This window comes from Ornithodoros turicata, chromosome 2, assembly GCF_037126465.1.
Source record: "Ornithodoros turicata isolate Travis chromosome 2, ASM3712646v1, whole genome shotgun sequence".
Lineage (NCBI taxonomy): Eukaryota > Metazoa > Arthropoda > Arachnida > Ixodida > Argasidae > Ornithodoros > Ornithodoros turicata.
Window position 1 is genome coordinate 149,011,982 of NC_088202.1, and position 13,866 is coordinate 149,025,847.

At 44.7% G+C, this 13,866-nt stretch overlaps 1 protein-coding gene across 10 annotated transcripts in view; it reads left to right on the forward strand.

Moving 5' to 3' along the window:
- The first annotated feature begins 9,199 nt into the window (after nt 1–9,199).
- LOC135386380 (cAMP-regulated phosphoprotein 21-like) overlaps nt 9,200–13,866 on the forward strand; it is a 40,348-nt gene continuing 35,681 nt past the window's right edge. For 5 of the 10 annotated variants that reach the window (XM_064616263.1, XM_064616264.1, XM_064616260.1 and 2 more), the window contains exons 1-2: nt 9,200–9,433; nt 11,712–11,781. In XM_064616263.1, the coding sequence (XP_064472333.1) occupies nt 11,759–11,781 (23 nt within the window). In that variant the 5' untranslated portion in view covers nt 9,200–9,433; nt 11,712–11,758. Of the gene's footprint in view, nt 9,434–9,579; nt 9,666–11,711; nt 11,801–13,866 lie in introns of those variants that run through there. The other 5 variants (XM_064616267.1, XM_064616268.1, XM_064616266.1 and 2 more) reach the window with 3 other exon arrangements.

The window sequence follows — 13,866 nt, forward strand, 5'->3', positions numbered from 1 at the left end:
CGTGGAGTTCTCGTGATTTTTTATTTTACAAAGGAAAAGCTTTAAAGTTGCTGGCAACTGACGTAAGTAGCAGTGGACATAAAATGTGCATGCATGAGGTAAGGAATCGGTTTAACTGTTTCGGAGAGGGTAAACTACTTCGCCGTCTGTCAACTACCGTTCGTTACCAGATATTTTTGGTTATTTTTCAGGCACGTTGCAGACGGCAGCCTGCTCACAAGGTGAGTACATTTTAATCGAGAGGAATAAGATAGTGGTTGGAATAGGTTTTTGCTTCGAGATATATTTTTATTACGCGTTTGCGCCGCGCAGAAGCAACTGCGGCAGTGTACAGTTGGAAGGCGGGGAGACTGCGGGGTTCTTCTGGGAAAACAACGGGTGGTAACCCACCTATAGCTCCCAGTCTACAACACCAGCTTTGAAACAACCACCGATGAAAAAATGCCACTGGTCATTTGAGGCAACCTCGTCCGCGTTTTTCGTCCTACGTCTTCCTAGTCTCGTTTGTTTGTTTGTTTTTCTTTTTTTGTTGTTGTAGTTGTTTTTTGTTTTTTTTCTTCGTGTACTCGGCTGTGTGTTTTGCTTGATAAGACGCATAATAACACTATGGCGTACCGTTCGAAATTCGTTTCCGACATCTGTATTCGTAGCCTGCAAGACACGCCCGCAGTGATATATCCAGACCCCCCTACACCCCCACCCCTAACAGCCCCCCCCCCTCCCCACACACACACAAGAAAAAAAATCTGGAGGATACCCCCTAAAATTTTGTGTGATTGCACAATATTTTGTCAAAAGCATGTAAATACACCCCCCAAGGACGAAATGCTGGGCTGTGCGCGCGCGTAAGATGCGCAGATATAGCTATATGTTTTCGAAATGTTTTCTGCTACGTTGGTAGACGCTGCCAGGAAAGCTCGTATGACGTATCATTTGTATTTCCTATGGAGTTCCTATTCCAAACTCGCCGCCCATGACACCAGTTACGGCTTTTCTGTCTGCTGCGAAAGTTGTTGTTCCTGCCTCGGATATAATGTTCGCGTGAGAGATTTCGCAATTCCACATGGTTGTCTTCGCTCTCTCTTTCTCTCGGGCGTTCCAGAAATAGGCGGAGGTTGATTGTGAACCGCTTGTAAACAGCGGCTTGAGTGTGGCTTGCTCTACCGTTTCATCAAAGGAGGGTGGTCAGGAATATAGCTATTGATTGTCATTTGCTTGTGTCGCTACATCAACGAAGAGGGCTGATTTTGAAGAAACGACACATTGTGTTGTTTTGCACGATGCAGTGCAGGTAATGCGTTACGTGGAAATAAACTACCGTGGATCGTCACCCAGACAACCACCAATGTCCATGGGACGTCCAGAAAAAGTCCAAACATATTTGTACTTATGGGATGTCCTGAGGATGTCCGATGAACAAACGTCTCAGATATAATTTACATATCCAGAAATGAATGTTCGTTGAGCGTCTCTGGGACCTTCGTATATGGACGTCCCTGATTGTATATCAAAAGGATGCCCTGTCGTGGCTGTTTCAACGACTGTCCAAATCAGGTCCCTGACCGGATGATACTTGGAGCATGTGTGGCAAAAGAGAGGGAAATGCTGGTTGTCTAGCGCTGCACGAGTTTGACTTTAGATGGTCCTACTGAATGTCTCAGAAAGTAGTAAAAAACACAAACGTTATCGTGATGGTGAGATAATGCTCCGAGCAATTCCTCACTTAAGTGTTTTTTTTGTGTACGTAATCGAATTAAACTTAAGCGTTTCTCCCTTCATTTTGACTCAAACGCGAACAGGACTCCCGAATTTGGAAGCTTGCGAGACAAGCAATGTACAGTATCCTCTTAGGATATGCCACTGCCGCACATGCCTTTCCAGCTCTCCTGGTATAGTTTCTATACTTCTCCGAAATTGGAAAAAGACAACAGAAGCACAGTAAAATATGCAGCAAAGGGGTAGGAGAGGAGCATTAATAACGTCCCATATAACGTCCAAAAATGTCCCACGTGATGTCATTAGATTGTACGGTGCCGTGGATTATATAGTATATCTAGTGGTACCTCTGCACGAATAGGTGTGGAAGCACACGAAAAACATCTCATTAAGGTTCCAAAACACGTCCCATTAAGGTTCTGAAGAATGCCCTATGATGGTCCATATTACGTCTCTGGGGATGTTCTATTGACATAATATGGGTGTTTCTTCTATCATCCGTCGGACGTCTTGGATGACATCATCTGGATGATTATGGACATCCATAGGACGTCGATATATCCCAATAAGGATGTCTCGCAGTCATCCTAGAGACGTTCATGGCTTACTGGGCACTATCCTTTGCATTATTTATGTAGCGTGAGATCGGAAAGAAAGTTTACCTCCAGAACTAGCGTCGCGATTCGTTGCAGGCAATAAAAGTGTCGTCTGCCACGGAAAAGTTTTTATCTGCAAGCGGACCACAGCACACGTACGGTCAATGAGCTCTGCCAGTTAGTAAGGATAACAAAAATATATACTATAACGAAGAACGCAAAAGTGTTCTCCCTCTCATTTGAACGGAGGAACTTGAAAAGTGTCGTCTGCTTCTATATAATTCTGCAACGCAGAAATGCTACTGAGACCATGCTACTAACGTACGCTGTCACGACACGAGTGCTGCTATGTGACGCTCAGCTCCTCACTGACTCCCGCTGACGGTTTCTATTGAGTTATCTCTTTGAATCATTTACACGCATTCTGCGTTCAGCCCATCACTCAAGTTCACTCGTGCTCAGCTTCGTCTCTCTCCTTTTTCGGTCCTCTCGTTTTTATCGTCTAACCTCAGCAAATAAGACAAAGTAAAATACTTTACAGATAAACACGGTGGTTTATGGAAGTATGGACTCACTAATTATGGGACCGGCCTCAGTGTTCTGATCCCGGCTGTAGACGCCAGCAATTAACATGGTCGAAGGGTACACGCCGTCTGCCGCGGAGGAGTTGTCTCGTGACAGTGAACCCTCTTTATTATGACCATGGTCGTTCCCGAAAATTTTGGTCATAATGCGGAATTGTCATATTAACGGGGGGGGGGGGGATTGCAGATGTTTCACTGCATTGTTCCCCGGGAGTATGGTCGTAAAGCGCGTATGTCAGATTATCGGGGGTCATATTAACGAGGGTTCACTGTACTAATTGTGGCGGGAAATGATTTTAGTCAAATTGGTAGTAGATTTACACGTAAGGCGAGTTCGCCTATTTGTGCGGCGACATGCTTCACGTGGGTAGGATTGCGGTTCACAGCCAAATGTCAAAGACGGTGTGCTGAGAAAAATCCCGATTTCTGAGTCCACGCGAAAGATGGGTCAGTCCACCCTTCCCTAGGCATCACACTCTTCTTGATGGATGGCCAGAAATGATATGTCCGCCTCAGTGTCTGAAGTGTAGCTTATTTAGTGAATTGAACCCTCCTGATTCCTGAAACAGTCCGAAAAGGTCCACGTCGATTGAGACTGCATGCCGTCTACGCCCATGAGACAATTCATGTTCTGAGAGGCTGGAACACATAGAAAGGACAAATACGTACAAAGCCTCGAGTGCCTAAGAAATTAATTATGAAAGAAGGAAGTCACTGAAAGGTTAGCCAGCACCCCAGCCACTTCCAAGGGTGCGTCGTCTGAAAGGACAAGCCAACCAACCACTCTCTCACTCATCCCCCTTTCACTCTTACATTTTTCTCACTCATACACACATTCATCATACGACGCAAGCGGCATCTGTTGAACATGAGACAATGCTTCACTGATAGCCAAAAGAGGAATTGGATGCTTGAGTAGCAACGATTTGAGTTCCGCTAACTTAGATTGTAGTCCCCTTGCATTCTATTGAAGACCAGTAGCCCGCTTATAGCTGGTACGAATCAACTTTTTCTGCGGCTTGCAGTGCCCTGACCTCCTGAAGGGCAGCAGCACCCTCGTAAATAGACAAAATGGCCTTCAAGTGACGGCATTGTCATGTGTAATAAATATATCAGCCGAAGGCACAGTTATCGCCCGATTTATCCCCGAATTATAGATTTAAAAATAGTGCCCGATCCCCCCCCCCCCCCCGAATCTGAGAAAGCCATTTAACCCGAAAAAGTCACTCCCTATTATGTTTAGGAATCTTAGAATCTTGTCATGAGAAAGTGATTATCAAATTAGAGCGATAAAATTCCAGACAGCCGGGATGGAAATGAAACGAGATAACTACGGCACCAAGTTTTCGTCTGCGACAAGATGGACAGCGCATGTTGCTAACATGAAAACCATCGCCAACAGATTTGAGACATCCCCTGCGTTTTGGATGATTTGGATGCACAAGAGACCGTGACCTACATGGCGGCTAACCGGTTTCCTGCAAAAAACACCGCGACAAAACAAGCAGGAAGTGACGCAGTTCGCGGTTGGCCCGCACGTACATGGAGAGGAGGATTTCACAACCTTTCCCAAATGCACTACGAAAGGTAGACGCCCGAAACCCCTCCCCCTACACTCCACTGGTCTGCAATGTTGCATTTCTGGAAGAAGAATTTGTGAACAATAGCTGTCTTCAATTGGGCTGCACTTTGTCAACTATTGCGAGTGGTGCAAGTTCCTGCATTCGATTCAGCGGCCTTTGCACTACACTCGATCGACCATTCGATTGGAAAAAGTGCCGTGGGAGTGCAGCACGATCGAGTTCTCCGCACCTCCTCCCTCCTCCGTACACTGTGAACGTGAAGCAGACGACGCGGATAGGGGTAGTTATACAAAGAAGAAGAAGAGGTTGTTGAATCGTCGTTCTGTCATTCTTGCAATCACTTTAGGTTCAACGGTGCAGACGCCTGTGACATACTTGCACTTTTCTGTTCGATTGGGCTCGTGGGTGTCAAATATTTCGCAAAGATTCAAGTACACTCTTCAAAATGAGCGCATAGCACGCTCCTAGCAACCCATCATCTCGAATGATATCGTTCTCTGCCCTGATTTGTTGAAAACGGGAGGCGTACGTCTTTTTTGTGACAAGTACGAGCAGTATAAGCGTCACAAAAAGACGTACGCTTCCCGTTTTCTACAAATCGCGACAGATAACGATAACGGATAACCATTCGAGATGATGGTTGGCTAGGAGAGTGCTGTGCGGTGAAGTTCATTTTTAAGAGCGTATGATTTTTGAAGAGGAACAAAAGGAAGTGTGAATTCCCGTTTTATGTTGGATAACGCCAGAGACCACTTGAGCGAAGGAATCGGGAAATGACCCCATTTCTACGGCCATTTGGATGGTGGTGCGATGTTGCCGAGCAGCATATTTTGCCCAGGGAGGGGATGTGGCTTTTGGGCCGACTTGACAGCATGTGAGGTATACTCATAGAAGACACCTCAGCTGGTGCCGTGCCAACGCACTTCCCGAACGCGCTGCCCACGCAACATAATTCGGTCAGGCGTCGCCAACAAATTTTTTGTTTTTCGCAATAACTGCTTTATTCAAGGAGGGCCAACACACCAATTATGGTCCATAAAGTGCGTTGGGAAGGTGAAACTGTCTGGCAATGTTCTGGGCAGGGACAGACCGTTGCGAGTCTTCGGGTTTCCCTAATTTTCCAATCTTCTCGGCCTCGTCTCATCGCATATGTTGGGTCGCCTTCGTGCACCCAACGCGCGTTGGGCTGCGCTCGATGTGCTGGTGGTGGTGGTGGTGATGGTGAAAACTGCTCGCCGAGGTCGGCCAACTCCCCCTTCGTGGCCACCCAATCACTGGACGGCATTCGCACGGTTTCCGCTTTTCATCTGGTGGCGGTAAAATGGCCCGCCGTTGTCTCTTTGTTCATCTGCTCTCCGACTTGCTGCTACGCCAACCAATGGTCAATCAAATGTTCAAATCATCAAATCAAATCCAATCAAATGTTACAGACTACGACGCCGTGTCCCGGGATTTAATCATATTCATCGGTCAGCCTGCGTTTTGACTCTTATTCACGTAATTAGAACTGAGTCTGGCCATTAATGTCTAATAAGATAATTTGAATAGATTTACCAGCCTATTTGTGTGGTGACACGTTGCACGTCGACTACCTGGGCTTCTTTTGACGTGCGCAGGACACACGGTGTTGGAAGCCATGTTTACCACATTGTCACCGTCTTCGGCCGGAATTGAACCCACGATCTTGAGCTCAGCAAGTCAATGCATTATCGCCAACACCGCCTATAGGAGACGAATTCTGACTTTATGTGTCGACGTGGCGAACGAGGGAGAGGACGCAGGCCTCGTTGACTGGTAGACAGAGAAAGTCTGCTTACTACGTGACGTAACAACTAATAGTCAGCCAATCAGGATCGTGTTTTCAACGGCGATAGCCAATGACGAACGAGCTTTCAACGGGCGTAGCTATGGAGACGAACCACTGTCGTCTGCGAGCAGTAATGGAACGTCCCCGCGTACTAAACGGGAAAACTTTAAACTATATCGAGCGTGCCCCACACCTCTTTTCCTGGAGACGGACGCTGCGGATTGTGCAGGTGCTCAGAGGCTCATAATATGACATCTGAGAATGACCATGACGGCCTATGATTAAAGAGCGCACAATTTTCGCGAGTGGCCTCGGAGATCCAGGGGTGGGCCACGACCACGATTCGTATGTTTCCGAGCGCTGAAATTTTGCTGTAACGCAGTTCTTTTTTTTGTTGTGTGTGTGTGTGTTAAAATACCAAATATTACACAAAACCGTGTTTGGAATGTAGATTTATGGGTGCCAAACATCTCCGTCGAAACCCTTTCACGCTGCGCTCCCGCGCCACGGAGTTATGACGCTTTGAATATGAGGAGATCCTTTCACTCTTGGCTCGCCTCCTCCTCGCCCGATCTCGGTATGACGTAGTACCGAGCGCGCCACGGAAGTGCGGGGTTCCCGTCCTCATGACGACGCCTGTAAACCGGGGCGCGGTATGACGTAGAGCCACAGAGCAACTGGTCAAGACGTCACTTCCCGCCCACTTCATGGAGCTGCTCGGCACCGCTTGGCGCCACGGTCGGCGGGGGCCTCAAAAATGGGAGATTTTTGAAACTCTGTAGCATAAAAAGTAATAGGAGGTGAGACTTTTGGGTACGGAGTGCGTGGAGCAAGGCGTACAGACTCTGCCAGAGACAAAGTTCTATCCGTGTGGTTTCTCAACCCCTTTAATAGTACCCAAACGTTGCTCTGTAGTTTATTGTAGTTCGGAATGCTTCTATTTGATCTTATATTTTCGGAAAAATACGCGTGAATTAGTTGAGGTATCTTTTCGTAAATAATGGTGTGCTGGGTATAAGACGTCACCACGCAGAATGCAGATAACTGTTGCCTCTTGTCACCATCGCTGCTCCTCCCCAAAGAGTTAAATCCACAAAAATTAACCGTTTATGATCGTTACTATGATCGAAGCACTTGTCGTATACTACGATTTCTGAGCAAAAATTCCGGTCAAGGGTAGCTACTTTCGTATCGCGTGACGAGTGAGAGGCATCCCAAGCAGCACAATGTACTGAAAGTCGAGTGCAATAGGGGTGGACGGGTAGTTGGAAGGCCTTGAACAGACTCGTGAAACTAAAGAACATTGATAAGACACATACCGTCCACCCCTATTGCACTCGACTTTCAGTACATTGTGCTGCTTGGGATACGTCATTCCTCAACCCGAAGGCTTACGCATCCATTACACTTGGCAGAAAGCACGGGTATACGGTGCTAACCTATATGCCGGACGATGTGGGGCGACAATCTGGGCATGCTTGTATCACTATTAAAAAATTACAAAACGCGTGTGTTTTTTGTAGTTTTTAAAGAAACTGTCGCATGCGGAAACCCATCGATGAAACAGATGTTCGGTCGACAATCTACATGTCTAATGTTCTCGTCCGAAAAGTGCTTAGATATTCAAATGAATTTTATAGATAAGCGCGCTTTCACAGCTCCAGCGACAACGAGATCAGCGTGACGTCACTCCCTAACAGAAGGAGTGAGAGGGAATACCGGCATACTCTCAATGTCCGCTCTTGTCATGTATTCTATCAAATAACAGTGAAACTGCGCGTCATCTTCGACACCGTGGTCAGTGGTTGACGTGGAGACACCATAGTTTCCGAATCGACTGGAAGGATGCGAAACTAGAGCATCATGCTTGACATACTTATATATACTGCAGCGATTTCAATGAACTACGTCACAGCTGTCCTCTCACAGCAACCACGTATGCGTTAATCGCTCGTGATGCACGGGCCTTATTTCAAACTAGCTGAAAATTTTCTTGTATTGCACAGATGCACAGAGTTTGCATCTATGTAGACATCACGAGCTCCTCTACATATGGTATATGTTGCTTTATCCCAAGAAATGAGATGTGCATGAGAGGGAAATTCAGTGGTTGTCGTGTATAAATATCGGTTTATCAATTGGTGCAGATTGTTCCTTTTGGCGCGCATTACCTGTTCTGCGATAGAGAACATCCGCTGGCACACACGCACTTTTTTCGCCAACCACGGCAGCCGCGCTCCAAAAATCCAGAACACTGGATGATTGTCCGCACTTTCCTGCCGGCATGCCTAGATAGGAACTGTGCTTACACATCCTAGCATTCGAGTGGATAAATGTCGCTTTGATAGCTATAGCTCTGACGAAGATTTGGGCACTTTCATCACTTTTGCTTTCAAGTCAAAGTTCACACTGGTTATCCCCTACTGCCGAGCGATAATCATTTACTATTCAAATTATGGAAGCGAGGATCAGACGCTGTACGGAAGCTTCGGATATTGGGAAACGATAATGAAATTTTTCTAGCATTGCTCGCTTCATGTGGGCCACGACAGGGGTTTTGTCGACCTCGTCCTCCAGACAACTCTTCAGCTCGCTCCGTATGAGAACGAGTTAATTCTATTCACGTACAGACACGCTGTAGAAAAAGATAAATTGTAATTTAAGCAGTTCATCTTCATGAAGATAGTGGAACGAAACACATCCGCAGTTCTCGAAATTGTATCAATGATTTAGGCCTACAATAAATACGTATAAAATTTGTGGTGCGTAGCGCGAGGATTTCTCAAGCAGCCCACAAAATACATCGTAAAGGCGAGAAAATGAGTTTTGGTTTCGGTTTCGCTTACTATCGCTGACGTCACTATAGAACGACGTTTAACTCATGATGTCATTGAACGCAGTTTTCAGTGACGTAGAGGGTTTTTGCTCCTAGCAATCGGCATGGCTGGGTTGAGGGTCGGCTGTAGCTGTTTTTAAAGCATAGTAGGCCGTAAAATAAATATTTATCATGCCCGAAACTAAATTATCTAATATATAAAGCTTTTAAAAGCGAGTAATGTTAAGCTAAGTGCTCCAGGACGTAACTTTTACGGACTCATCACCGGTGTCTTCGCCAGGAATTTCAGTACCGTTTTTACATCCACATTAGTAAGTTATACGCTTTCTTACGCCCTTATACTTTACTCTTTCTCCTGGAGAGCAAAGATCTCCTGCCGGTTAACCGGAAAACTCGACCCTGAGGCGCGAAAACGATGAAGTTTTCATTCATACTATAGTTACCTTTTTGGCGACTAGGCTTAACTTTTTCGGCTGTACACAAGCAAGGTTTTCGGATTTTCCAATGTACCTCTTGCATTTTCGTACAGTGCCGTCACAATAGGTAACGTACGAAGAGTCCAAGGTGTCCAGTTAACATTCCAAATGTCACCGGATCTCGAAACCGCGCGTACTGCTTTGCATCTATGAAGTGCATCTGTGCAACTTTGAAGTGTAAACTGGTTGTTGTAAATGCGTTTTTCAAGCTGAGAATTTATAGCTCGTTATGAGCCAAGTTATTTCCAGCTTCCAATCACATATTGATGTTATTTTGGAAAATATTCCTTACATGCTCATTTTCGGGGCCCAACTCTCATTTGAAATGTAACAATCATGATTAGTGTTGTACAAACCTTATCCTGGAAAGTGATGCACCGAGTTATTTCTAGTGTATACGCTTCGCTGATACTTGGTGTGCTGATAACACCTCTCTGAGATTACCGCGAAAGTGCTTCACAGGATCGGTACATTTTCATCAACATCGAACAGGGTGCAAAATATTATGGGGCAACATTGGGTAAACATTTCCATAAAGCTGCTGCTTTTTTGTAACACGCACCAGTGTGGTCTTCAGTGGCCTAGCCTCAGGGGGGCTTGGGGGGGGGGGGGGGTGCTCAAGCCCCCTCTACCTCTCACTTGCATGACACATGCATATTGTTCGAATCCAATGAGAAAAAAATGGTAGATATACAGGGTGTTCACTCTAATGTAGTCCAGAAATTATATTTAAAGCGAGCGCTGAAAGAAGAGCAAGTGGTACTTTTCTGCTACTTGAGTTAAGAAACAGGTACTGCTTCACTAGTAGCAGCTGTTTCTTAGTCAAGTAGCTGAAAAGTAGCGCTCATTTCTCTTTTAGCGCTCGCTTTAAATATAATTTCTGGACTACATTAGAGCAAACACGCTGTGTATGGGGAGGGAATTTTCATCTCACATCTGTACGCACCGGTTTGTGTGTGCATGTGTGCGTGCGCGCGCACCCAGGATGAGCGGGGTGGGTTTTCGTATCGAGCCTCCCATACCTTGTAGCTATGCCACTGGTGGTCCCAATGTTGCTTGCTTGGATGTTGCTGAAGGTTGCAGTCATGGTTGTATCACCAATTAAATACGACTGTGCCAGATGAAATTTTTATTTTTTAAGAACTCAAATAATTTTTCATCGGCGGAACGTCCCAGTACACGAGTGGTATCAAGTAGGGTCTAGATATATTGACATATTCTGTTGGGGGCTTCGCATAGAATATCTACGAAAGAACGTACGATTGTCACGTACTCAGAAAGTGAACGTTTTCCTTCGCAGACTTTTGTAGTCAGGCTTCATTCAAAGTCACGTGACGCGCTGTTTAGAAACATGTTTGGGACGATACGTTTAGAGAAATGAGCTCTAAGAATTATTGTGTTTGCCAAATATGGTTTCAGGGGTCCAGACGGGGGTCCAGGATACTTTCAATGTACAAGTGGGACGAAGCGGGACATCTTTTGCTGCAGTCAAGCTGCAGCTGTACTGTTCAATGTGCTACATATTTTAACAATTAATAGAGCGGTTAATAGTTGGGCATTAATACCAGATATTAATGGGGTACATCATTACTTGGGGGACGTTAAGAGTATTTACAAGTGGGATCTACTGTAGCGGGGACTGCAGGGTGTTTTCTCGTATTTGTTACATAATTTTTATTAAAAAAAAGTTACGAGGGGGGGAGCAGCACAGATGCTGTTTCTGCATGACACTTAGGCCAGTTGTACGTCCAGGTGGACGTTGTCCAAGAGAGTATGTAGCTACTAGACAACGAAGGCCAACATTGGTTTCACCAACATTGGTTAACCATTGGTTAAACTGAGATCAAGGGTTGCTAAAACTTGAAGTTAGCACTGAAATCTTTTTGCGAGCGTTAGTGACATGGTGAGTGCTTCGGTGACAATAACTCCCTTTTGTGTGGTAGAGTTGGGCGTTAAATTCGAGAGGCCGTTGATCTCGGTTCAAATGTTAATCGTGATTGGTGAAATCGGGCCAAGTACCTAAGGCCCATTAATTAACTTTTTAGTTACAGGCTTTTGGGGAAGTGCTTTCTTCTTTCCCAGGATGAGACATCATTTTGACCATTTCTTTCAGGCAAGTGGCCTCATCATCCAGTTGCCATGGCAGCATAAGGGACCAGAATGACTCGTACAGAGTCACAAAGGTCAGGCGTGATTTACGAGGTTTGTTTCTCCATCATCATCATTTCCAGATTATGCCGGATAAATGGGATAATATGGGCAGACGTTCCCTCAGTCGCACTCTATTTGCAACGTATCCAGTTCGAGTCTCCACAGTTATTGGTGGAACACTGCAGGGACAATAGCGAGTCCAGGATATGTTTCCTTCGATTTAACGTACCATGTTCAGAAAGTACAAAAGTACAAGCACAACTTGAAAGGCTTCGACAAATATGTAGTTGTTTGGTACAAATATGATGCTCGATGTTGCCAAACATGCTGTCTCGAAATGATATTTTTGAAGGGAGACGCATCCGAACTGTAGTGCCATTTTCTTCCTCGTTGACCACTGACCACGGTACCGAAAGTCCCACTCGGAAGAGTTTGACCATTGTTCGATGGAATAGATGACAAGAGTAGATGCCGGATGTTGAAAGTATGCCTCTATTGACCTTGAGAAGAGGACTGCCGCGCCACCCTCCCACTCAGCTGCTTAAAGAGTAACGTCACGCTGCCGGCAGAAGCGGAGCTCATCTTTAAAAGTCCTTTATTTGATATCTAAGCACTTTTGGGAGGAAAAAAAATGAGCCGAACATACTGGTATGGATTTCATGGATGGGTTTCCGGATGCGACTGCTACATGTTTGATAGACAAAGTGGAAAGGGCTTATATGGAACATTGAGATATACACCCATGTGATGACATTATGTGCTGTTGTTTGTTGTACAGTACTGTGTTGTTTTAAGGTATCACCCTTGACTCTCATTGGCTACCGTACAAATACTATTGAGTGCCATTGTACGAGTGACATTTTAAACGGCTACATAATACCAGCAATGGAACAAAATCGACTGTGCAAAAAATATAACAAAGTTGTTACTTAAGTTGCTGGTGATGAAAATGAGTTACTTTCAAGTTACCTGCTACATAGTACTATTCAGTTTTTAGTTGTTGACCTTTATGTAATTAACTATCACAATGGGCGGTGCAAGACGTTCTATAATAGTTTCGATATACGAAAACTATACCGATACTTGAGATGGCGAAAGATGCCCACCGTTATGTGGTGCATTAGGGAGTCATTTGATGATTTTCATCTCGTAATAAGGTGCTTGAGTGGAGCACAAAGCCGGCAATGAAAGTTTAGGCTCTACCAGTTGTCCTCTATACGCAAATTTCGTAGAACTGCGCCAAGTGTTCATCCTGTTACACACTGCCTCGATTATAAGCGGGTAAAAGTAACAGAAACGGAAACTGTATTATACTGGAAATATAGCGAGTAACAGATACAGGTATCAGAATACCCGAAACATAAACGGAAGGAAAATAATTTCCGCCAATAATTTTATCAAAATAATATCAAATTTTAATTGAAACAAATTTAATTTCCCGAACTGAACTCCGAAATGTGCCTAGTCAACAACGTTTGCCAGAAACAAAGCGCGTGTTGGATTTACTCAACACTATTACAAAATACGTTCCTACTATAATGGCAGTAGCTATAAAAAAGAAAGTTGAGAAAACTGTTGTTTCAAGACATAGAAATTGTGAAGAAATAAGGGGAACAGCAGCAGGTTTAGATATGCGATACAACAGTGAGAGGGAAACTGGAAATACCACTTCTCGCATTAACCAATAATTAAGCTCGTCCGACAATTTACGCCTTTCAAAATGACGTTTTTTTGCAATTTTTTAAAGGCTATTAGCGTCGTATTAGGGAATGTATTTTGTTGTGGAACGGGGGAATATGACACACACTTTTGTTTTCCAAGAACAAAAACAAGAAACGTGAATTAGCTCGGCAAATTTCATAGTTCAACCGAGAAATTAAATTTATTGCGGCAAAAATTTGATAAACTTACTTATGGTAGGTGACGAAGGTTCCCTACAAATAAATGTCGTTGAGTGCATATTTTTCTACGGTGCGCTTTATTTTTTTAAAAACTTTTTGGTATAGTTATCGAAACATCCTGTAAATAGAATGCATCGATGCGGCACAACAGGTTCTGTAGTGAACTGACTTCGGTACCAAAGCTCTGCCTTTTTTGCCAATTTGTATTAAATCTAG